Here is a 26,527-nt window from a genome sequence, read left to right as displayed (position 1 = left end):
GGATTCTCCAGACAAGAACACTGGAGTGGGTTGCCATTCCCTTCTCCAGGGGATCTTCCCGAGCCAGGGATCGAACCCAGGTCTCCTGCATTGCAGGCAGATTCGTTGCCATCTGAGCCACCAGGGTAAGTGGCTGAATCACCTGGGGATCTTACTAAATGGAGTAGGGCCCGCGAGTCTGCATTTCCAGCATGTTCTCCGGTGGTGCCACTGCTGGTCTGCAGACACGCTTTACAGCAGCAGGGATTATCCTGTCAGAGGAGAAGGGGACCAGACACCCCAGGGCCTGACTGTCTCAGGCCACGACAGTGGCTGAAGCCTTGTGATTTCTAGAGAGGTCCCTGAAGAAAACTCATAGCTGGGCCTTTTCTGCTCCAGGCCTGAGAGTTTTGACCCAAGCCCAGGGGGCCGGAGCTGTTCTTGGCTTTGGGATCTGGCAGCCCCAGGCCTTATGACACCTTCCAGTGGGTGCACGCTGAGCAGTTGTGTGGTTTCAGGTCCCTGTGACGTTCGACGACGTGGCCGTCCATTTCTCGGAGCAGGAGTGGGGGAACCTGTCTGAGTGGCAGAAGGAGCTGTACAAGAATGTGATGCGCGGCAACTACGAGTCTCTGGTTTCCATGGGTAAGAAGATGGCTGTCTGCCCACGGCTTCCTGCTAGCCTGCTGGGGGCTCGTTAGGAACCTTTGGGGCCTCTGAACGCCCAGAAGTCATTTTCAAGAGCCCAACAAAAAATAACAGGCACCCATATACCCATATACACCAGTGCAGCATAGATCAGCACAGTTTGTAAACAGAGAAACCACACTATAGAGAAGCCACAGGGGTCGAGGGACAAACTTGGACATCAGTGGTGTGTATATACATATATATATAAACCTTAAAATTAGTTTGTCCAGCAGACCCTTACTGAACAAAGTGTGAGGTGCCTTGTGAGAACGGCACTTTAAACAGCACACCTTTCCCTCTCGGGGGTTAGGACAGGTGTCAACCCTGAATACTGCCGTTGATTGAGAGCTCTTGTCCCCCTTGTGCAGAGATGAGGTGTGACCCCGGGGGTTAAAGGAACATCCTAGGTCCCCACTGGAAGGTCACAATTTCACCGAGATCTCTTCTCCCCCCAAATCTGTGTGTTCTTGTTACCTTTATTAATAAGAGTATTTGAGGATGAAGACTTAGGAAGATAAGCTTTAGTATTATATATATCCTTTTCTCTGATGTAGGGAACTCTTCGGACACACACCCACACCCATACACAAACACACACACACAAAATTAGAAAAACATTAAATATGCTGTTGCATAGAAAATTTGATCCTTGCTGGAACTGTTACTTTTACCCATCTATACCTCTCCATGGGGTACCTTTTTTTTCTCCACTTTCCTTTATCAAGTATGTGCATAATTGTGCGAATGCAACAATTTAGGTTTGTGTGATAATGAGCAGCCGCCACCCTCTAGTCAGTGCCGTTCCCTGAGGGAACCACCGTGGACCCTGGGGCCTATACTGTTTCTCATCATTTTGTGCACTCATGCACGTGTGGTTTGTGGTTTGCACAAATGGGATCCCTCACTTATTTTACCAACGGTAGCAAGAGACAGCTCCTGTGTCAGCCCACAGGCCCGCTTGAAGGGCAGTGCAGTGTTGCTGGTGAACCGTTGTGCTGTTGATATTGAACTATTGATGAGCGGCAGCCTGGATCTGTCTTCTCACTGCTGCAGAAGGTTGCAGTCAGGCTCTCTCTGTGTTTGTGCACTTCTGCGAGTATTTCAACAGGATGGATGCTGGGAGGTGGGCTTGCCAAGGAAAGGTGCTCGTGTACAGCGTCACAGGCGCTTCCATGGGCCGTCCCCAGGGCTGTGTGTGTTCACCTAGCGGTGTGACAGCCCCATCTCTATACCCTTACCCCAACCAAGGTTCTCCTATTGTAAAGATTTGTCTTTTCTGATGGACAAAAAATGATACTGACTTGATTCAGTATGGGAACTTGTGCAACTTTTTATGTGTTTATGAATTACCTATTGGTAACTTTGATATTTTTATTTCAGTAACCGTAGAGGTTATATCGGAGAAGGCAGTTGCACCCCACTCCAGGACTCTTGCCTGGAAAATCCCATGGACAGCGGAGCCTGGTGGGCTGCAGTCCATGGGGTCGCACAGAGTCGGACACGACTGAGCAACTTCACTTTCACTTTTCACTTTCATGCATTGGAGAAGGAAATGGCAACCCACTCCAGTGTTCTTGCCTGGAGAATTCCAAGGACAAGGGAGCCTGGTAGGCTGCCATCTATGGGGTGCACAGAGTCAGACACAACTGAAGTGACCTCAGTTCAGTTGAGTTCAGTTCAGTCGCTCAGTCGTGTCCAACTCTTTGTGACCCCATGGATCGCAGCACACCAGGCCTCCCTGTCCATCACCAACTCCCGGAGTTCACTCAGACTCGCGTCCATCGAGTCAGTGATGTCATCCAGCCATCATCTTCTTTCGTCCCCTTCTCCTCCTGCCCCCAATCCCTCCCAGGATCAGAGTCTTTTCCAATGAGTCAACTCTTCGCATGAGGTGGCCACAGTACTGGAGTTTCAGCTTTAGCATCATTCCTTCCAAAGAAATCCCAGGGCTGATCTCCTTCAGAATGGACTGGTTGGATCTCCTTGCAGTCCAAGGGACTCGCAAGAGTCTTCTCCAACACCACAGTTCAAACGCATCAATTCTTCGGCGCTCAGCCTTCTTCACAGTCCAACTCTCACATCCACACATGACCACAGGAAAAACCATAGCCTTGACTAGACGCACCTTAGTCAGCAAAGTAATGTCTCTGCTTTTGAATATGCTATCTAGGTCGGTCATAACTTTTCTTCCAAGGAGTTAGCGTCTTTTAATTTCATGGCTGCAATCACCGTCTGCAGTGATTTTGGAGCCCCCAAAAATAAAGTCTGACACTGTTTCCACTGTTAACTCATCTATTTCCCATGGAGTGATGGGACCGGATACCATGATCTTCGTTTTCTGAATGTTGAGCTTTAAGCCAACTTTTTCACTCTCCTCTTTCACTTTCATCAAGAGGCTTTTTAGTCCCTCTTCACTTTCTGCCATAAGGGTGGTGTCATCTGCATACCTGAGGTTATTGATATTTCTCCCAGCAATCTTGATTCCAGCTTGTGATTCTTCCAGCCCAGCATTTCTCATAATGTACTCTGCATAGAAGTTAAATAAGCAGGGTGACAATATACAGCCTTGATGTACTCCTTTTCCTATTTGGAACCAGTCTGTTGTTCCATGTCCAGTTCTAACTGTTGCTTCCTGGCCTGCATACAGATTTCTCAAGAGGCAGGTTAGATGGTCTGGTATTCCCATCTCTTTCAGAATTTCCACAGTTTATTGTGATCCTCCCAGTCAAAGGCTTTGGCATAGTCAATAAAGCAGAAATAGATGTTTTTCTGAAACTCTCTTGCTTTTTCCATGATCCAGCAGATGGTGGCAATTTGATCTCTGGTTCGTCTGCCTTTTCTAAAACCAGCTTAAACATCAGGAAGTTCACAGTTCACGTATTGCTGAAGCCTGGCTTGGAGAATTTTGAGCATGGCTTTACTAGTGTGTGAGATGAGTGCAATTGTGCAGTAGTTTGAGCATTCTTTGGCACTGCCTTTCTTTGGAATTGGAATGAAAACTGACCTTTTCCAGTCCTGTGGCCACTGCTGAGTTTTCCAAATTTGCTGGCATATTGAGTGCAGCACTTTCACAGCATCATCTTTCAGGATTTGAAATAGTTCTACCGGAATTCCATCACCTCCACTAGCTTTGTTTGTAGTGATGCTTTCTAAGGCCCACTTGACTTCACATCCCAGGATGTCTGGCTCTAGGTGAGTGATCACACCATCGTGATTATCCGGGTCGTGAAGATCCTTTTTGTACAGTTCTTCTGTGTATTCTTGCCACCTCTTCTTAATATCTTCTGCTTCTGTTAGGTCCATACCATTTCTGTCCTTTATTGAGCCCATCTTTGCATGAAATGTTCCCTTGGTATCTCTAATTTTCTTGAAGAGATCTCTAGTCTTTCCCATTCTGTTGTTTTCCTCTATTTCTTTGCACTGATCACTGAGGAAGGCTTTCTTATCTCTTCTTGCTTTTCTTTGGAACTCTGCATTCAGATGCTTATATCTTTCCTTTTCTCCTTGGCTTTTCACTTCTCTTCTTGTCACAGCTATTTGTAAGGCCTCCCCAGAGAGCCATTTTGCTTTTTTGCATTTCTTTTCCATGGGGATGGTCTTGATCCCTGTCTCCTGTAAAATGTCACGAACCTCATTCCATAGTTCATCAGGCACTGTATCTATCAGATCTAGGCCCTTAAATCTATTTCTCACTTCCACTGTATAATCATAAGGGATTTGATTTAGGTCATACCTGAATGGTCTAGTGGTTTTCCCTACTTTCTTCAATTTCAATCCGAATTTGGTAATAAGTAGTTCATGATCTGAGCCACAGTCAGCTCCTGGTCTTGTTTTTGCTGACTGTATAGAGCTTCTCCATCTTTTGCTGCAGAGAATGTAATCAGTCTGATTTCAGTGTTGACCATCTGGTGATGTCCATGTATAGAGTCTCCTCTTGTGTTGTTGGAAGAGGGTGTTTGCTATGACCAGTGCATTTTCTTGGCAAAACTCTATTAGTCTTTGCCCTGCTTCATTCCGTATTCCAAGGCCAAATCTGCCTGTTACTCCAGGTGTTTCTTGACTTCCTACTTTTGCATTCCAGTCCCCTATAATGAAAAAGACATCTTTTTTGGGTGTTAGTTCTAAAAGGTCTTATAGGTCTTCATAGAACTGTTCAACTTCAGCTTCTTCAGCATTACTGGTTGGGGCATAGACTTGGATTACTGTGATATTGAATGGTTTGCCTTGGAAATGAACAGAGATCATTCTGTCGTTTTTGAGATTGCATCCAAGTACTGCATTTCAGACTCCTGTTGACCATGATGGCTACTCCATTTCTTCTGAGGGATTCTTGCCCACAGTAGTAGACATAATGTTCATCTGAGTTAAAGTGACTTAGCAGAGGTTTTATATATATATATATATATACACATAAATATATAATTGTGGATGTTAACCCTTGGCCTTATATTTTACTAATGTATGTGAGATACTATTTTCTTCAAGTTTCATCATCTTTTGACTTTATTTCCAAAGAACTTGAAACTTGTCGTAATGTAAAAAAACCTGTCAGTGTTTTGTTTCATGACCTCTAGATTTTATTAAGATTAGTTTTCTCATTTATAAAATTTTAAGTGTCTTCTGCCTTTGTCATGAAAATCAGAGCAGGCATTGGCCACCTGAGAGCCACAGATGACCGAGGGCCGGTTTCCATCAGTCGGCAAGTGAGCCCCATTGCTGGTCCCGCCAGGAGGACCTGAGATGGGTTCAGCACGCAGACACACACGCGTGCACATGTGCACACTCGGCACGCCCTGAGGAGAAGGGCTGGAAGCTCGGCCCTTCTGTTGCAGCGCTCCGGCCTCAAGTAGGGCAGCTGCTCCTGCTGTCACATGCACACAGGTGACAGTTTTGTGGCATCCAGTGCGACCTCACCCCATAGAATATCTTCTTTTCTTCCTCCTGCCCAGACTATGCAATTTCCAAACCAGACCTCATGTCACAGATGGAACGAGGGGAGAGGCCGGCCATGCAGGAGCAGGAGGACTCTGAGGAGGGCGAGGCGCCTGCCGATCCCAGTGCCGGTGAGTGGCTGCAGGCGATAGTGGCCTTGGCGCCCGGGAGGCCCGGCGTGGGGAGTGTGGCCCACAGGAGACCCCCACGGTCTATGTCAGCAGGCCAGTGCAGGAGGGCGGCCCAGAGGCCCTGGAGCCTCCGGGTCACCAGCGGCCCCGGTGGCAGAACTAGGAACACTGTGGTCTCGGGGAGCTTTTGACCTGACCGAGCGTCACCTCACTCTCTACCGGAAACAAAACCAGAACTGACAGAAAGGCGTTCCCTTGTCAGGATGCTGACGCTGGTGCAGCCTCGAGCTCCCCAGAGAAGGGCCACGTCCCTGGGCCTGCGGCCGGTGAGTGGAGGGACTTGACCTGAACGTCCTCCAGTGTGCGGGCGGGGTCCAGACGAGGCGGCGAGGTGGCGGCGGCACGGAGGTGCAGGCAGGACTGCCGTGGGCTCGGGAGCAGAGCGTGCCCCTGAACCCCGGCCTTGCTGTGTCCTCGCCGTGGTTCCAGTTGCTTAGCCTTCTGGAGGTCTGCTTTCTCATCTGTGAAACAGGACGGGTGCTGAGAGCCAGGGCCCGGTGTGCCGACCCACAGGGGCTAGCAGCCTGGGCCGCCAGGCACTGTCTGTCCTCATGGGGAGTGGTTCCTTACACAGAGGTCACTCAGAAGCCACCACACTGGCACTGCGGTGTTCTCGGGGTACAGGTGGTTTCGGAGCCCCTTCTTCGGCATTGCTCTTGGGCTTGCGTCACTCACCTGAAGGTCTTCTATGGGAGCAGTCCTTGTCTTTTGTAGCCAAATGTCATTAGTGATCCTGTCTTTTGCAAAAGGAGGATAATCTGGCTGAAGAGCCCACTGGGGTCAAAAGCCGGGTCTTGTATGAAGGAATGTCACTGGCTCTGGGACCAGTAGGAGGTGGCCACGTGGAATAAGAGCAGAAGTAACTTCAGGAAGAGGCGAGACCCCGAGGAAAAATAAATGCTGGCGTGTTTCAGAGAAACCCTAAAGCATCGGTACTTTCTAAAGATTTGCCTAAAGATTTAAATGGAAGGAAGGGGCTAGTCCTGAGTTCATTCTGGCAGGCAGAAAGATGGATTTAAAAGTAGATGAGGTGAGAGAGGGGTTTGGGGACAAGGTGTGACATTTGTTTGGAGGAAAATAAGTCTGGATGTCAAAGGTTTGAGTGGCTGCATCCAAAACCAGTGTCACTGCAATGGAGAGATGCAAAAGAGGGGAAATCAGAAAGAGGACTTGGGAGGCAGAAGACGAGAGGGAAGAGGCGGTCTGCAGTAAAGATCCTAGAACCCCGTTGATATCTCTGTGGGGTTTTGTAGTCCGGGTGCTGCCTTTCTAGCATCTTCTTTAGAAGTGCTGGGACGGGAACATGGACCCTGTCCACGGTCAGCCTGTTCACACCCTCATCACAGGTGGGCCTCTCACTGAGTGGGGCCAGAATCAAGAGCAAATAACTAACCTCAACCGGCTCGGCCCCAGGCGGGGTTGGTTCTGGCACAAGGGCATCCAGGCCAGAGCGTCTGTGGGCAGAGGTGGCTTCACAGAGGCTGCCTTGTGTGGCTGGAATGCGCCATTTGTTCCACTAACCGTCTTCAGCCACCAGCAGCCAGACTGGAGTGGAGGACAGGACCGGAACAGGAAGCACTGCCCACAGGGCACCCCTGTGTGCGGGGCCCTGGCCTCGGGGCCGCAGGCTTGTCCTATGAGTTCAGTTATCAGAACCCCAAACATGCCAGCAGTTACCTCTTATTCGCATGTCCTCTCCCTCAGAAGAGCGGCCACAAGGCCAGCCCTGGGCTAGACCTGAAAGTGTGATACCAAGGGGGAAACAGCTAGAAGACAGAACTGTCATGGTTCTAAATACACCGAACATCACCATTTTATGAATTGGTTGAGTAAATGCAATCCATAAGCTGTCATTTATGGTTCGGGTTCCTGAAGGTGACTCAGATATTGGCCCTGCTCAAGTTCCACCAAGCTGCGGCTCCTGTTCACAGCCCTGTAAGGGTGAATGGGGGCCGGGGGAGCCAGAGACCACTGTCACCTAACAGATCAGCAGAGTGAAGCAAACACACCAGAAGCCATGGCTGAAATCCAGGTTCTCATATATTGTATGTAGCTTCAGCCTTTTTACAAAGCAGTTTGATATTTTTTGGACTTAAATATGTTTTAAATATTTAAAATATTCATTTACTTAACCTGATAATTTCCTTTCTGAGAGTCTGTAGCCTAGAAAAATATCCCAAAATATGGAGTAAGATATACAAATATCAGGGGACCTCCATGGCGGTCCAGTGGTTAAGACTTTGCCTTCCAGTGCAGGGAGTGTGGGTTTGATTCCTAGTTGGGGAGCTAAGATTCCTACATGCCTCGCAGCCAAAAAACAAAGACCTAAAAGAGAAGCAGTATTGTAACAAATTCAAAGAAGATTTTTAAAATAGTCCACGTCAAAAAAATCTTTTAAAATAAGGATGAACAAATATTATATTACACCACAATAGACGGTCATACAGCCACTGAAATCATGTGAAGCATTTTTGCACCGTATTTTCACTTGTCTGTTTATTATTTAGTTCATCCAGTACTTTTTGTATCATGTACTATGTCAAGAGAATGGTATTAACAATCTAAACGCCCCATGTATAGAAAAATACAGTCGGCCACTATGGCAGTGCGGTGCAGAGAGGCTCTGGGGCTCTGGGACATACAGTGGTGAAGGCCTTACTGAGCCTGTGTGGTTGGCAGAAGCCTCAGCAGAAGTGGGATTTTTAGTGGAAACACAAGTGGGAGTTCCTGGAGGAGAACTCCTCATGTGGAAGAAGGACTGGAAGCCAGGAGGCTCTCTCCGTAGGCCAGGTAGGACCTGGCCTAAGCCAGGGACAGACATGGATGTCCGTGAAGTGTGGCTGGTGGATGTTGAGTACGAGGACAGGGGGTCCTGAGGATGACTCCCAGGTCATGACACGAGTGAGGGGGTAGGACAATGGGAGGCTTCGACCCGGAGGAAAGATAGAACACGTTAGGTGTGAGATCTCAGGACATGTCCAGGAGCTGGTACTGAGTGACGGAGACCGGGGCTCCCAGCAGGAACCTGAGCTAGAGATGGACTGGGGGCCTTGATCATGTGGACAGGATCATCTTTCCCAGCCTGGACGGGGGAAGAGGAGGAGCACGGGATATGCCCCCAGAGTCCTGACTTTCAGAGCAGATTTGGAATATAGTGGGCCGGGTCGGGCCCAGGTGTTAGTATTTTTTAAAAAGCTTCCAAGGTGATTCTCATGTGCAGCCCAAGGTGGAAAACCACTGGTTTGGGAAAAGAAGAAGAAACCAGAGGAATCACAGGAAATAGGAGAAGTGGCCAGAAAGGTAGTAAGAAATTAGGATAGTGCATCAACATTCAAGAGAAGAGTGTTTCCCCGGGGAGGGAGCAGGGTGAACAGTGTTGCTGCTGCATTGTGGTTTAGTAAGACAAAGCCTTCCTTCCTTACTTATGGGCTTCCCTGATAGCTCAGTAAGTAAGAATCTGCTACCCATTCCAGTATTCCTGGGCTTCCCTTGTGCCTCAGCTGGTAAAGAATCTACCTGCAATGCAGGAGACCTGGGTTCGATCCCTGGGTTGGGAAGATCCCCTGGAGAAGGGAAAGGGTACCCACTCCAGTAGTCTGGCCTAGAGACTTCCATGGACTGAATAGGCCATGGGGTTGCAAAGAGTCGGACATGACTGAGCGACTTTCACTTTCAAGGCAAAGACTGCCAAGTGTCCGCTGGATTTGCACATTAGCAACATCAGTGGTCTTAGCAAGAGAAGCACTGGTGGTGTGGCCAGGGTGGAGGCCTGTAGAGTGGGCTGAAGGGTAGACAGATGATGAGGAAGTGGAGGTTATCCCAGTGTAGCTGTGAGTGCAGAGCAACTGGCGGGGTGGGTAGGGTAAGGAGCCTTGTTTGCTTAAGATGAGGATTGCCCAAGCCTGTTTGAAGCCAGTTGATATGAGACGTGGATATAGAAATGGATGATGTAGGGAATTCCCTGGAAGTCCAGTGGTTAGGACTCTGTGCTTTCACTGCCGAGGGTCCGGGTTCGATCCCTGCTGGGGGAACCAAGATCCCAGCAGCCAGGAGGCATGGCCAGAAAAGAAGCAGATAATGTAAATGCAGTAGGAAGTCAATGACGTCGACAAAAGATAGAGGAAAAACTGGGTGGAAATATAAACCATATCATATTTCACTATGCTTTCTAGAATTTTCTAAAGTGAGCATATATCACTTCTTATTCACTAAGAATAATTTTTTTAAAAAGAAAAACTCCAAGTTAAAGGTGGCAGATTGAACATGTACTTACTCCCACCTCCCCTACTCCTCCTAAAACAAGAGTGAAGGGACTTTTTAAAGGAATAGACGAGGAGACGGCAGCCGCTGAGTTTTGGAAGGCTAAGAGCAGATGGCTGAGCAGTCACTGATTTAGAAAGCTGAATCCAAAACTGGTGTCAAGGAAGCTGGGAGGAAACCCAATCTGCAGTCTACCCCAACCCTGCTCAAGACCCAGCAACTAGCAGCACCGGAGATACCAGGTAGCTTTGGAAATGGGGGTAAAAGTGAGGCTAAAAGCAGAGCACTAGTCAAGCATCTTGAGAGTCCATTAAACACTGCCACTTCCCTCCATGGCCTCACCCAGCCTTGCTGGGTGACCACGGCTTATTCTCTGAAGACAGAAACATCTCTGGACGTGGACACCAGGCACAGTTGAGAGGATGGGTACCATGTTGAAAACAAGGGAATGAGTGAAGCTTACAGACAGATCTTGAAATCTCCAGCTCTCTTCCATAACCTGACTCCCAAGATTATGCTCACATCCAGGTTTAACCCTCAGGGCAGGGTACTGGGAAACTCTTATCTGGAGACTGTCAGGGCCAGCCCAAAAGATTTCCCAGTGAAATGACCTAGCCAAACCATCCTGCTGGGAAACCACACCCTACCTCGATGCACCAGACTTGCAATTCACTTTTGAGTACTCAGCTTTTAATATAAATGGATAACCGAGAACCAAACTTATTTTCTTGGGCTCCAAAATCACTGCAGACGGTGACTGCAGCCATGAAATTAAAAGATGCTTGCTCCTTTGAAGAAAAGCTGTGACCAACCTGCTGCTGCTGCTAAGTCACTTCAGTCGTGTCCGACTGTGCGACCCCATAGGCGGCAGCCCACTAGGCTCCGCCGTCCTTGGGATTCTCCATGCAAGAACACTGGAGTGGGTTGCCATTTCCTTCTCCAATGCATGAAAATGAAAAGTGAAAGTGAAGTCGCTCAGTTGTGTCCAAGCGGATCCCACGGACTGCAGCCTACCAGGCTCCTCCATCCATGGGATTTTCCAGGCAAGAGTACTGGAGTGGGGTGCCATTGCCTTCTCCAGTGACCAACCTAGACAGCATATTAAAAAGCAGAGACATTACTTTGCCAACAAAGGTCCATCTAGTCAAAGCTGTAGTTTTGACAGTAGTCATCGAGCGTTGGACTATAGAGAAAGCTGAGTGCTACAGAACTGATGCTTTTTCAACTGGGGTGTTGGAGAAGACTCTTGAGAGTCCCTTGGACTGCAAGGAGATCCAATCAGTCCATCCTAAAGGAAATCAGTCCTGAATATTCATTGGAAGGACTGATGCTAAGGCTGAAACTCCAATACCTTAGCCACCTGATGGGAAGAGCCAACTCATTGGAAAAGACCCTGATGCTGGGAAAGATTGAAGGCAAGAGGAGAAGGGGATGACACAGGATGAGATGGTTGGATGGCATCACCAGCCCTATGGACATGAGTTTGAGCAAGCTCTAGGAATTGGTGATGGACAGGGGAGCCTGGCATGCTGCGATTCATGGGGTCACAAAGAGTCGGACACAACTGAGTGAATGAACCTAACTGAGCAGTGTTTAATAAAATTGAGTATATGACCCGGGAAAATAGAACAAAACAACAGAAAAGAAAATAGAGAATAAGAAAATCAAAAGATGGAAGTTCACCATCCAGATAATAGAAAAATCAGAAAAAAAGAATAGCAGATTTTCAGGGAGGAGAGAATTAGTGATGAAAGATCTCAGGGAAAACTCCCAGCACTTAAAGACATAACTCTCCAGGTTGAAGAGCCACCAACTGTCCAGAACAACGGGTAACAATTGATGTCGCCTTAAATACTTGAGCAAGGATTTGCAAAACAGCTGAGGACCCAGGAGATCTGATAAACTTCTGGGAGAAAATCCACATTCATACAAAGGAATGAGAATTAGAATGACTTTGGACATTTCAGCAGTATTGAAAACTACAAGACAGCAGAGCAATGCCTTTAAAGTTCTTTACATTTAAAAAAATGCAAAAAAGCAAAATGGCTGTCTGAGGAGGCCTTACAAATAGCTGTGAAAAGAAGAGAAGCGAAAAGCAAAGGAGAAAGGGAAAGATATAAGCATCTGAATGCAGAGTTCCAAAAAATAGCAAGAAGAGATAAAAAAGCCTTCCTCAGCAATCAATGCAAAGAAATAGAGGAAAACAACAGAATGGGAAAGACTAGAGATCTCTTCAAGAAAATTAGAGATACCAAGGGAACATTTCATGCAAAGATGGGCTCAATAAAGGACAGAAATGGTATGGACCTAACAGAAGCAGAAGATATTAAGAAGAGGTGGCAAGAATACACAGAGAACTGTACAAAAAGATCTTCACAACCCGGATAATCACGATGGTGTGATCACTCACCTAGAGCCAGACATCCTGGAATGTGAAGTCAAGTGGGCCTTAGAAAGCATCACTATGAACAAAGCTAGTGGAGGTGATGGAATTCCAGTTGAGCTGTTTCAAATCCTGAAAGATGATGCTGTGAAATTGCTGCACTCTATGCCAGCAAATTTGGAAAACTCAGCAGTGGCCACAGGACTGGAAAAGGTCAGTTTTCATTCCAATCCCAAAGAAAGGCAATGCCAAAGAATGCTCAAACTACTGCACAATTGCTCTCATCTCACACGCTAGTAAAGTCATGCTCAAAATTCTCCAAGCCAGGCTTCAGCAATACGTGAACCGGGAACTTCCAGATGTTCAAGCTGGTTTTAGAAAAGGCAGGGGAACCAGAGATCAAATTGCCAACATCTGCTGGATCATGGAAAAAGCAAGAGAGTTCCAGAAAAACATCTATTTCTGCTTTATTGACTATGCCAAAGCCTTTGACTGAGAGGATCACAATAAACTGTGGAAATTCTGAAAGAGATGGGAATACCAGACCATCTAACCTGCCTCTTGAGAAATCTGTATGCAGGTCAGGAAGCAACAGTTAGAACTGGACATGAAACAATAGACTGGTTCCAAATAGGAAAAGGAGTTTCGTCAAGGCTGTATATTGTCACCCTGCTTATTTAACTTCTATGCAGAGCACATCATGAGAAACCCTGGACTGGAAGAAACACAAGCTGGAATCAAGATTGCCGGGAGAAATATCAATAACCTCAGATATGCAGATGACACCACTCTTATGGCAGAAAGTGAAGAGGAACTAAAAAGCCTCTTGATGAAAGTAAAAGTGGAGAGTGAAAAAGTTGGCTTAAAGCTCAACATTCAGAAAACGAAGATCATGGCGTCTGGTCCCATCACTTCATGGGAAATAGATGGGGAAACAGTGGAAACAGTGTCAGACTTTATTTTGGGGGGCTCCAAAATCACTGCAGATGGTGACTGCAGCCATGAAATTAAAAGACACTTACTCCTTGGAAGAAAAGTTATGACCAACCTAGATATCATATTTCTTTGCCGACGAAGGTCTGTCTAGTCAAGGCTATGGTTTTTCCTGTGGTCATGTATGGATGTGAGAGTTGGACTGTGAAGAAAGCTGAGTGCCGAAGAATTGATGCTTTTGAACTGTGGTGTTGGAGAAGACTCTTGCGAGTCCCTTGGACTGCAAGGAGATCCAACCAGTCTATTCTGAAGGAGATCAGCCCTGGGATTTCTTTGGAAGGAATGATGCTAAAGCTGAAACTCCAGTACTTTGGCCACCCAATGGGAAGAGTTGACTCATTGGAAAAGACTCTGATCCTGGGAGGGATTGGGGGCAGGAGGAGAAGGGGACGACAGAGGATGAAATGGTTGCATGGCATCACTGACTTAGAGTGAACTCCGGGAGTTGGTGATGGACAGGGAGGCCTGGTGTGCTGCGATCCATGGGGTCGCAAAGAGTTGGACACAACTGAGCGACTGAACTGAACTGAACTGAATATTATAAAATTGGAAAGTATTTTCCAACATTGTTGAATTTGATACCTAACCAGAATCATCTAATTAGATATGAGAATGAAATCAAGATATTGAGATGTTCAAGGTCTGCCACACCCTTCCTCAAGCTGAGGCACGTACTTTGCAAAGTGAGGAAATAAACCAAGGAAGAGGTGTAAGGAGCTCCAACACAAGACAGGTGAAGGAATCCCAAAGGGGATCCCCAAAAGACATCGTGGATTTGGAGGCACAAGTCCAGACTGGAGCATAAATTTGAAGAAAAATTTTCAAGTCGGTAAACCTGAGAAATACCCATTATGCTTGGATATTTTGAGAGGAGAGTTTTAGGAAGGGTAGGGGGAGACTTTGGAGCCAACTGAGTAGTAATTAACAGGTTAATCAAAAGAAGGGGCTTCATCAGTGGCTCAGTGGTAAGGAATCTGCCTGCAATGTAGGAGACTTGCAGGAGACCTGGGTTTGATCCCTGGGTCAGGAAGATCCCCTGGAGAAGGAAATGACAACTCATTCCAGTGTTCTTGCTTGGGAAATCCCGCAGACAGAGGAGCTTGGCGGGCTACAGTCCATGGGGTTGCCAAAGAGTCGGACACAACTGAGCAACTAAACACCAATAAGCAAAAGAAAAGAAAACAACCTCCAGGGAAATCGAAAAGTGTTTACAGGCATAGAAAAGTACTTATAAGTGTGCTACATGATTCAGTTTTAAATAGCATTTACATAATCTCATAACGAAAACACCCATTATTAACCCAACCAGAATTACAAACTGGGAAGAATCAGGGATTTGGACAAGATATGGATGGATGAGGAAGAAATGGTCCTCACCTCCAGCTCTAGAAGTCAGTAGATAATGTTTAAACTGAAAACTCAAGGAGTAGCAGTGTCATTATGTTACAGAGAGGTATGAAGGTGAATGACAAAAGAATCAGCTAGAAGGATCGGAAGTGACTGCCTCTGGGAGCAAGTTGAAGGATGGTGGGGAGCTTTTTAAAAGTGAGTTTTTAAGAACTCTTCAACCCTCCGACCTATGTGCATATATAAACTTTTTAAAGACGATTTTAAAAATTAATATACCAAAGTTTAAAAAATCTAACAGAAACTGTACTCATGAGAAGGTTGGAAAGCCCGTGTCAGCCATCATTTCTGTGCTTTGAGCTAGTGGAGAAAGTTAACGTGGCAATGCGGGTCTTCAGTTTCCAATGAGCTTCTGAAGTTGCATCAACATAATTCAAGAAGAAAAAAAGCTGAAAGAGTGAAAGTTTCCATAGTTCTCTCTCAAGAGTCAACAGCTCGGGACTTCCCTGGAGGTCCAGTGGTTAGGACTCCACGCTTTCCCTGCAGAGGGCCCAGGTTCGATCCCTGGTTGGGGAACTAAGATCCCACAAGCCGCACAGCACAGCCAAAAAACAGAGCAGCTTGTTCCTTTCAGTTTATGTGCATGTAGTCAAACACATATACACAGAGCCTTAATTATGTAATAAATGCTTTCTCATTGTTAAAAAATTTTTTTCAGACAGTATAGAAGTACATTGTTTAGCAACTTGCTTTTTCCAAAAATATATCTTTGATGTCTTTATTTGAAAATTACAAAATGTAAATAATTAAATGTTTAACTGTCTCCCAGAATAACATTATAGCCGCTTCATTAATAATTAAATGTGTTCACAACATTTAATACCTTTGAAAACAATTTGTAGCAGAAATTTTTACCATCTCAGAAGAGTTCTTATGAAGAAATGTAGTTGCAAGATTAAAAACCAATCACAAATTAAATATTTCTTATCACCAAACAATGTCAAGGCAAATCTACAATTTTTTTTCCAGAAAATTTACACCAAAAGGTTATGGTTGATTGCACATTATACTAAAGATTATAGTATTGTGCATATTCAGTATGTTTGGTGTAACTGACCAGGTAGCTTCTGGAAGGAATCTTTGCAGTTCCAGAGGGTCTCAGAGTTGCCAGTTCCTCAGCTCAACATTGTTTATAGAAAGGAAGGAAGAGGGGACGGGGGAGAGGGAAAAAACTGTGCTTTTTTTCCCTGATCCTAGTGTGATTTCATTATTTATGTCTAAAGTTTTATTCATGCATAATTTATTTTGAGGTGAGATATGTGAAGATTTTTTGTTTTTTCTTCTAGTCAGGAAGCCAGTTGTCTCCACTCCACTTACCTAATCCCTTTCCAATGGTTTGAAATGCTACCTTTGGTCATAAACTATGTTCCCACAATGTATTTGTCTTTGATTAATTTTTTCTAAATGAGAAAACAGATTACTGCTTATGAATGCAGTCTGGCTGTTGGTTGTCAGTACTGTTTCTCAAAAGTTGTTCGGTGTGGAGAGAACTTTTCAGTGGGAAACACTGGCTTCTCTGTGGCCCAGAAAGTAGGGGAGAGGCACAAAAATGTCTACCTGCTGCCCATTTCAAGGGGAAAAGAATTAGATGCCATAGAGGAGCAGACAACGGCTTGGGTTCACAGAGAATCACACGCGTGATGGGCTGAGAGCAGCCTAGGATGTCTGGTGCAGTGAGGGTCTTAAAGGAGGACGTGAAAGAGAAGAGTGGAAAAGCTGGCTTAACACTCAGCATTCAAAAAACGAAGATCATGGCATCTGGTCCCATCACTTCATGGCCAATAGAAGGGGAAAAAGTGGAAGCAGTGACAGACTTCATTTTCTTGGGCTCCAAAATCACTGCGGGTGGTGACTGCAGCCATGAAATTGAGAGACGCTTGCTCCTTGGAAGAAAAGCTATGGCCAACCTAGACAGCATGTTAAAAAGCAGAGACGTCACTTTGCTGACAAAGGTCCACATACTCAAAGCTATGGTTTTTCCAACAGTCACTTACAGTTGTGAGAATTGGACCATAAAGAAAGCTGAGCTCCAAACAATTGATTGTGGTGCTGTAGAAGACTCAGGAGAGTCCCTTGGACAGCAAGGAGATCAAACCAGTCAATCTTAAAGGAAATCAACCCTGAATATTCATTGAAAGGACTGATGCTGAAGCTCCAGAACTTTGGCCACCTGATGTGAAGAACTGACTCACTGGAAAAGACCCTGATGCTGGGAAAGATTGAGGGCAGGAAGAGAAGGGGACAACAGAGGATGAGATGGTTGGATCACTCAATGGCATCACTCAATGGACATGAGTTTGAGCAAACTCCAGGAGATAGTGGTGGACAGAGGAGCCTGGCATGCTGCAGTTCATGGTGTCTCAGAGAGTCAGATATGACTTAGCGACTGAACAACAAAGGGATAGGAAGGCTTTGTGGTCTTCAGGCTGGAACACCCATGCCCAGAGGGTACAAGTGGCTTTCCCAGAAGTCACAACACAGATGGATTTGTGGGTCCTGTTTCCAAGTCTGCGTCCATCTGTTCTCCTTCATAAAACGCATCATCGAGGGCGTTGGACGCTTGCGGTCCGAGTAGTGCTGTTCCTTAGCTCCTGGGTCTCCCACTATTGAAAATAAAGAACAGGCACCTCCTGCCCATCTTGCCTTACTATGGAGTGTTTCTCTGAGGTATAAAACGCCCTTGGGGTCGTGAAACAAAGACACAAGCCAGACTGTTGCAGGGATGGGGACCATAAGTGCATGGCTCAGGGGCCTGGATGGTGAATTCGTTCGGAAGTCAGATATTTGGAATACTTGACTTTCAACAAAATTGAAAGAGAACCTAATTAAGTTGTCAGCTAATAGGTCATTAAAAACAGCTTTTGATGATAACCATGTGCTTTTGCAGCATTGTAATTCAGAAGTTCACAGAATAGAGGGATGATTCCATAACAAAGCTCCCGCCAGCCCATCTCCAGATCTATGCAAATGAGCTCTCCCAATGGTTATATTTATAAAAATGAAAAGTAGGAATAGAATTTATTCTGAAACCTGTCTCACTCAAAGAGATAAGAATATTCACTCAGATAAGTGAACTAATTGGGGGGAAAGTCCCTATCCATCCTAGTAAGAGATTCACTTCCTCCAGGTTTTTGGTTTCCCATCTTGAATAATTATTTTTTATTCCACAATAGTAATAACTAAGGATGACTTAAACCAGGCAGAAAAGTAACTCTTAGAGCCCTGTGGTTATTAGAAATGAAAGCAAAATTAATCTTTCCATTTACATGCACATTTCTGTGGCAGAGTGGTAGATGAGGTGATCAGTAAAAGGCATCTGAGCACAAAAATATGTTCTATTAGGATAAAATTCTGTGGGTAAAGTGGGAATGGAAATAGAAGTCCAAGGTGAAAAGGAATGATAGTAAAATTTTGAGTATCAAAGAAGAACTTGTTCATGTATTTTTTAAGTGAATAATGGTGGGTTTTAAATTGCCAGAGTTCTAAGATTCCATTGGCAACATTAAATGGCAATGGAAGAGTTTATTTTAAAATATCAATATTTACAATACTCCAGAAATTACATCTTTTGCAGCGATTGAAGCATTTTATGTATTTATTCAGGAAGGTGCAAATGAGTACCTGGTTTTAAAAAATTATCTTAGGGAGAAGGCAAGCAAAATATTTCCAGGAGTTTCTGAAGTCAGGGAAGATATTTTTCTGATGCTGGAGCCACGGTTGTGATGTAGTAGAGAGCCCAGAAGAGGGGAGGCTGGAGGAGGGACACAGGAGGCCAGGCGATGATGTCAAGCTGGAGCAGGAGGAAGCCAAGGTGTAAGTGTGGATGACTTATTTTTTTTGTAAGGCAGAGAGTGGGATGAAGACATCTCCAGCGGCTCAGTTCGGAGGGAAAGTAGGCTCGGCTGCGTGGAAGGCTGTCGGACTGTTTCCTGTGCAGTGCGCTCCCCATCGTTTGGGACTTAGTTAGGCAGCTGATCAGAGAGGAATTAAAGGATTGCCAGGCATCAGAAAGAACCCAGCTTTAGGCCATGTGCCATCAGTTGCTAGTATGATTAGTGGTCCACTTCATTCAGGCGGGACAAGGGAACACGGCAAAGGGCAGTGAGGAGCTTCATCCACTGGGATCCTGGTCCCGTTTCTTTTAACATAGCACTTACACCTTGTATGTAACATACCATCTAGTTTATTAACTATGTTCATTGCCTTATGTGAGATGTAGGCAGGCAGGGAGCTCTGTTTTGTTCCCTCGTGTGTTCCACCGCTGGAACACGCATGGCACGTGGTTGGTGCTCAGTAAATAGCTATGGGATAAATGTTCAAAGAATGAGTATGTTCATGCATTGTACATTTACAATTTCCCTAATTAACACAGTGATTTGAGGGGATTTATGCTGGCATAGCTCTATCCATACGCAAGAAAATAAACTGGAGCCCCTACCTCACACTATACACAAGATGAAAGCAAATTTCGGGTGGAATAAAGAGCTAAAGGTAAAAAATAAAATGATAAGGACCTGGGAATAAAATCTGGGAGACCAGATGAACCACCTAGGGCCAGAGGAGACCCCCTGCTTAACTCCTGTAAAATAGAAAACCCACAGGCCATAAAAAGGGAAAGGGACATAACTGATGAAATGAAAACTGTAGGAAAGTTTCATGATAAAAGGTAACACAAAGGCAAAGACAAATGATGAATTTGGGGGAACTATTTGAAATGCCAGTAAGAGAAATAGGTTATCTTTAATACAGGAATCAAAGGTCTCTGACCGAGTGACAGAACACAGTTCACACAGCATCCACTCTCAAAGACCAAGGACTGGCACTCACATCACCCTCATCAGGGAAGCAAAACTATTAAAGTATCAGTAAGTTATCACTTTGTACCCATCCGACCGAGGAAAATGAAAAAGAGCAGTGATGTCTTCTGCCGGCGGGGACGCGGGGAAAGTGCTGGTAGAGATGTGAACTGTCACCGCCCTGTGGATAAGCAGGCTGATGACATCTGTCAGAATCGAAAATATTTTTAATTTTTGCCCCTGCAGTCCCACTCCCGCCACTCTCCTAAAAATAAAAGCACTCCTTTTGGTTAGAGATATAAATAAACACGTTTATGGCAGTGCTGTTCACCGGGGCAAAAGCCTAGGAGCAAAAAGTGAATGTTGTCAATAAGGAAATGATTGAACACATTGCTGTATGATCCTCACTGTGGAATATTCTCAGCTTTTAAAAGGCTGCATTAGCCTACAGAAATTGCCGTGAAGGGATTTCTACAGTGTATTTGAGTGAGAAAAGGCACATAGAGGATTATGTATAAGGCAGTTTTGTTTTTTGCAACCAGCGGCTAGAAAAGAAACATAAATGTAAACGTGCTGTGATAAATCATTCCATAAGCACAGAGAAGAGTGTGAGGTCCCTTACGGGAGTGACCTGAGACACTTGTACTTGTCAAGTGAGGAGCGAGGGGAAGGGGAGGCAAATTAAAAGGGGAAAAATACTGCACTGAAAACCAGAAACGTGTGCTATAATCCCACTTATGTAAAGTGACGCCTGTGTGTAACAACATTTGAAATTAGCCTACAACAGACATACAAGTAGATTTTTTTTTAAATGTCAGGGCCATGTGTGTAATCAGATGCTATTTAACTAAAAACAACCCGGCGGCCCGCGGCCCCCTCTTGTGCCTATAAATGGAGGCTGGAAGAGGGGACTGGGGCAGGGGGCGGGGGCGGGGGGGGCCTCTGGCCTGTCGGTATAGGACACCTGGCCAGGACTTGAAAGGGTGTGCAAATGACCAGATGACTGTTGTCATTGTTTAGTCATTAAGTCACATCCGCCTCTCTGAGCCTCCGTGGACTGCAGCCAGGTTCCTCTGTCCGTGGGATTCCCCAGGCAAGAATCCTGGAGTAGGTAGCAGGGGATCTTCCCCACCTAGGGATCGAACCCTGATCTCCAGCATCACAGCCAAATTCTTTATCAGTAAGCCACCTGGGAAGCCCAACCCCATGATTAGCCTTGTCTTGATTAACTTGGTTGAGGTGGAGAGAGAGAGAGTTGCTGTTGGCTTTGTTCTGGCCTAACCTGAGTAACTTCACTTTCACTTTTCACTTTCACACATTGGAGAAGGAAATGGCAACCCACTCCAGTGTTCTTGCCTGGAGAGTCCCAGGGACGGGGAAGCCTGGTGGGCTGCCATCTATGGGGTCGCACAGAGTCGGACACAACTGAAGGAACTTAGCAGCAGCAGCAGCAACCCAGGAAAAGGAATTGGGGTCTCTCTAAAAGAAACCATGACTATCTTATAAAATTATAAGGGGTCATGGAAACAAACTGCCTCTATTTTAACTTGACTCCAGTTTATATTCAAGGCTACACGGTGTCCAGAAAATTTTATGCCTACTCACCGCCAACTTGGGATGTTTCTTCAGGGTCTCTAAAATAAGACTTTTTGAAAATATAAATTCTAGGGCTGCAAAAACCTGAGCAGGTGGAATGAACATGTTCTGGATTCTTTTGTCCTCTACCCCCCCCACTCGCCCGCCTTCTCAGCTCATGATGGCATCGTGATTAAGATCGAGGTGCAGACCAACGACGAGGGCTCGGAGAGCCTGGAGACGCCGGAGCCCCTGATGGGCCAGGTGGAGGAGCATGGCTTCCAGGACTCGGAGCTGGGGGACCCGTGCGGCGAGCAGCCGGACCTGGACATGCAGGAGCCGGAAAACCCGCTGGAGGCATCCACGGAGGGCTCAGGCGAGTTCAGCGAGCTCAAGCAGATGCTGGTGCAGCAGAGGAACTGTGCGGGTGAGTGGGGGGAGCTGGTGTCGTCAGGCCTGCAGAGGGGGCAGGGTGGGGGGTCCTGGAGGAAAGCCGAGGTCTCCTTCAGAGAGGTCAGTGATGCAGAGGGCTCAACAGTTGTGACCAAATCAAACAGGGCCTTAGGTTCAGGTCCCCTGCCCCGGGATTTAAAAGCATCCGTCCCTGGGCAAGGAAAGAGGGCGTTGCAGCCAAAGACCAGGTCAGACGAGGACCTCTGGGGATGGCAGAGATCATCTCTCCGCCCCTCCCTCGCAGGCCGAGAAGGTCACACACTGGTGGCAGGGCGAGAACTTCTGTCTCCTGGCACGTCTGTCCTTGGTCGTCCCTGTGCCACACTGGAAGCCTCAACTGGCTTGAAGACTTCCACCTGGGATCACACATCTTTGCAAACGGCTGAGACCATGCTGTCTTTTTCTGGCGGAATCTAGGCCTCATTTCTGTTTACTCTCAAAGCCTCGGGGTCACCAGGCTGCACACCCTTGCTCCCTGTGAGGATGTGCACTCTCAGGAGCACTGCCAGGACAGCTTCTGTGACGCTGACCCATCCATGCAGGCCTGGGAAAAGCCCCGTGTGATCCTCATGGTGTATTTTTTAAATACACTACTAGACTTAGCTACTAAGTCTACTTAGCTACTGTTTTACTCGCGAATTGTACAACTATATGGATAAATGAAATGAACCTGAACTTTTCTTGAATCATTAAGATTATACTAGACTTATCAAACTCTAGTATACTAGGAGTCATTAGCCATCGTATCAGTTAATATTTATACAGAGAAATGATTTAAAATTTTTTCACTTTATTTTATTCCCTTGCAGTTTGTCTTTTTGCACACAATAATAAAATATCATGGACATTATTCTTGGTCAAACGATGTGGATCTAACTCTTTATTTTTAAATAATTGCATGATAGTCGAGAAACCTTTTTAACATACCACGTTGTCCTTCATTAGAGAATAGCAAAAGACACAAGGCAAATCGTGAGGCTGCCTTGCATTGATTGCCCTGTGAACATTCCCGTTAGTTTTGTTAGTACCACTTAGTAATATTCTAAGATTCTTTGTGGGATTTCAAGCCCTGAATTTTAGGGCCAACTGTATCTTCTTACTTTGTTAAGAAAATACAACTTTGAAACCCAAGGAGAGTTCCAATATTCTAAGGCCCGTATTTCCCTTTTGCCTTTCCTAACAACCCTATTTTCAGGATCAACACCAGGGCAATGAGTTGCCAACCTCCGAAGCTGCTTCCTCCTTCCTGATCTTTTAAGCATCATGTTCCAGGGATGTTCTGGGTCACTTCCTGCTGAGCGTCCTGACTGGACTGAGGCAGCATTGTCTTATAGCCGGGGAGGCCTGAGCTGGGACTCGGCACACCTGTGTTCTAGTTTTAACACTGCCACTTACAGGGTACAGAGGAGTAGCTGGAGGTGCTGTGGCCTAGCGGTCACTGACAGACTTACAAGACTTTGGCCAGCTCACGGACACTGCCATCTTCAGTTTCCCTGTCAGTTGAGGGGACAGACTAGCTGGTCCTTCAGTTGCAAGTGCTGAAGAGGTCTCAGTTTATTTACTTTATTTGGAAACGTTACGTGACAGCGGCAAGCTTGGGTGCCCCATGTCTGTGAGACAGGGATAATTCTTGCTTGACGTCTCCTGTGATAGGATATTGGGAACATGAGAGAGTGTAGGTAGAAAGTGTTCTGGAAGAGTTTAGTTGTTTGCTCCTGAGAATTCCACAAATGTCAGACTGTCACATCTTCCATATCACAGGCGGACTCAAAAGTGAATGCCTTTCTCATGTCACACAAAGTTGGCCACTAAGAATAGAGCTCCCCAACTCTGTTTAGAGAGGGCCAGGTAAGAACAAGGCGCTTGAGAAAATTCACACAGATGCTGGCGGACTCTCCCACTTACGTTCTCCAGGAACCCTGTAAAACAGCAACCTCTTAGGCAAGAGGGCAGAGCCCCAAGAGGAGGACATCAGCATTTGGGGTGTTCATGGAACACTTACCTCAGACCCCAGCCAGCTCCAGGGTCAGGACTGGTGGAGTCCGCCTGCAGTGAGCCATCCACCCCTGGAGGTGAAGTGCTACCTCAGGAGGCACCCCCACGCCTGCTGTGGGCTCAGGAGGGCTTGAGGGATACAGGTTGGGAAGGCCAAGGAAGGTTTTCTGGGGGAGACAGGATTGGGGCTGGGTGTTAAGCAATGGGCAGGATTTGGAGACACCACCCCCCCCAGCCCCGCCTCAGGAGGGGGGATTTGCTGGCGGAGGGGCAGTGAAGGCACCGGAGGAGAAATCTGCAGGTGAGTTCCGGAAAGGAGGCCAAGGAGGCTGAGCGAGTTCAGGCAGAGGAGACCGCAGAGGGGGAGACATTGCCAACTTGATGAGTCAGGACCCTTGCGTGGTAGAAACCCGACCCTCAAGTGGCCAAAATAAGACAGGAGTGTTGATGGGCTTGGAGCGTCGTAGGTCCTGAGGGTGCCAACCTCTGGCTCCCTGGACCCGAGTGCCTCCAGGAGGGCTCCGCGTGCGGGTTCCTTCTTACCTGCGAGTCTCTGCCCGCTAGAGGTGCCAGGCGATGGGCACATGCAGCGCCCGCGTCCCACCACGAGGATCCCGTCGTCCCCGCTTCCCCGCAGAAAATTCCAAAACGACTCCAACCCGCCTGTTTTGGGCCTGGTCTGACCAGCCCAAATGGGCCCTTTCCTGGGCTAAGCCCGGGTCCCCTGGGCCGTGGGGAGCGAGCAGGCGCGAAGGCTTGGGGCCGGCGGTGCGCACGTGGTGTGTGTGGGCGAAGGGTCTGCCTCACCCGGGTCAGGGGCGCCAGGCGACACCTAACGGCATCTTGTCTCTCTCCCCCACCCCCGTCCCCCGTCCCCCGGAGCAGAGGGGATCGTGATCAAGACCGAGGAGCAGGAGGAGGAGGAGGAAGACGAGGAGGACGACGAGCTGCCGCAGCACCTGCAGTCCCTAGGGCAGCTGTCTGGGAGGTATGAGGCCAGCCTGTACCCGACACCACTGCCGGGGGAGCTGTCCCCCGAGGGCGAGGAGAGCCCCCCGCCGCTGCAGCTGGGGAACCCAGCGGTGAAGCGGCTAGCGCCCCCGCCGCACGGCGAGCGGCACCCAGGCGAGAACCGGGGCTCGGGCAGCCAGCAGCAGCGGAACCGGCGCGGCGAGCGGCCCTTCACGTGCATGGAGTGCGGGAAGAGCTTCCGGTTGAAGATCAACCTCATCATCCACCAGCGCAACCACATCAAGGAGGGCCCGTACGAGTGCGCCGAGTGCGAGGTCAGCTTCCGCCACAAGCAGCAGCTCACGCTGCACCAGCGCATCCACCGCGTCCGCGGCGGCTACGCGTCACCCGAGCGTGGTCCCAGCTTCACCCCCAAGCACTCGCTCAAGCCGCGCCCCAAGTCGCCCAGCTCCAGCGGTGGCGGCGGCGGTGGCCCCAAACCCTACAAGTGCCCCGAGTGTGACAGCAGCTTCAGCCACAAGTCCAGCCTCACCAAGCACCAGATCACGCACACAGGCGAGCGGCCCTACACGTGCCCCGAGTGCAAGAAGAGCTTCCGCCTGCACATCAGCCTGGTCATCCACCAGCGCGTGCATGCGGGCAAGCATGAGGTCTCCTTCATCTGCAGCCTGTGCGGCAAGAGCTTCAGCCGCCCCTCGCACCTGCTGCGCCACCAGCGGACTCACACGGGCGAGCGGCCCTTCAAGTGCCCTGAGTGCGAGAAGAGCTTCAGCGAGAAGTCCAAGCTCACCAACCACTGCCGGGTGCACTCGCGCGAGCGGCCGCACGCCTGCCCCGAGTGCGGCAAGAGCTTCATCCGCAAGCACCACCTGCTGGAGCACCGGCGCATCCACACCGGGGAGCGGCCCTACCACTGCGCCGAGTGCGGCAAGCGCTTCACGCAGAAGCACCACCTGCTGGAGCACCAGCGCGCGCACACGGGCGAGCGGCCCTACCCCTGCACGCACTGCGCCAAGTGCTTCCGCTACAAGCAGTCGCTCAAGTACCACCTGCGGACCCACACGGGCGAGTGAGCACGGTCCGGCCCGCCGGCCCGGCCCAAGCCCAGTGGGCGCGCACAGGGCGCCCCCAGCCCGTTGGCCGTGAGCCCTCCCCCACCCCCCCTCCCTTCGTCCCCCCCCCCCCCCCCCCCCCCCCCCACACGGGGCGGCCGCGTCTCCCCTGGGGGGGCCCCCAGTGGGGGGCGGGGGGGGGCTATCGCGGACCTGGGGAAACCCCTTTGGGCTGTTCATTTCCTTGACAATAAAATGGATGAAACCAATCAGCACGGGGGGCGTGATTTGGCCGCCGGCCACTCGGAGGGGCGGGGCGGGGCCACTTAGTTGGGGATAGAACTTTATAATGACATTTTGGATACTGTGGTTCTATTTGATAATAATAGAGTAATTTTTAAAAGACGAGCGTTTCCTGTTTGCCGTTTTTGTTTGGTCGTAAAAGGGGAGGGGTTAAGGAGGTGGCCGAGGGCCGTGTGCCCAGTGTCAGTGGCCAGGTTCCGTTGAGTCCTTTTCTGTGCCTCTTCCTCCTACTGGGTGGCCCAGGGGGCGCGGAGAGGCAGGCCTGACACGTGAATGAGCCGACTGGAGGGTGGAGCCCCCAGCACACACCATCCCTGCCCAGGCAAGGGAGGACAGTGGGGCTTAGATGGGAAGCAGGGAGAGGGGACAGGTTTGGACAAGGCTGGAAGACCAACAGCAGAAGCTGGATGCTACCCTCAGCACGAGGCAGCTGGTGGAAGTGTGGCTGTGGCCCGGGGCTGAGGAGGGGTGTGGGTAAGGGAAGGGGTGCAGAGGCACCTGGTGCCAATTTGGGAGAACCACAAAAGGCACCAATCAGAGCACTTC

The 26,527-nt window shown here is 48.1% G+C and overlaps 1 protein-coding gene across 1 annotated transcript in view; it reads left to right on the top strand.

Annotated features, from left to right (window-relative positions):
- The window catches only part of ZNF777 (zinc finger protein 777), a 33,070-nt gene extending 6,986 nt beyond the window's left edge, over positions 1-26,084 (top strand). The window contains exons 3-6 of the mRNA XM_040260319.1: positions 498-624; positions 5,619-5,732; positions 21,382-21,633; positions 24,540-26,084. Of these exons, the coding sequence (XP_040116253.1) occupies positions 498-624; positions 5,619-5,732; positions 21,382-21,633; positions 24,540-25,699 (1,653 nt within the window). The 3' untranslated portion in view covers positions 25,700-26,084. The remainder of the gene's footprint in view (positions 1-497; positions 625-5,618; positions 5,733-21,381; positions 21,634-24,539) is intronic.
- The last annotated feature ends 443 nt before the right edge of the window (positions 26,085-26,527 follow it).

Source organism: Oryx dammah, unplaced genomic scaffold, assembly GCF_014754425.2.
Source record: "Oryx dammah isolate SB20612 unplaced genomic scaffold, SCBI_Odam_1.1 HiC_scaffold_18, whole genome shotgun sequence".
NCBI lineage: Eukaryota > Metazoa > Chordata > Mammalia > Artiodactyla > Bovidae > Oryx > Oryx dammah.
Note: the sequence above shows the minus strand (reverse complement) of the source record. Positions and strands in the feature narration are given on the sequence as shown.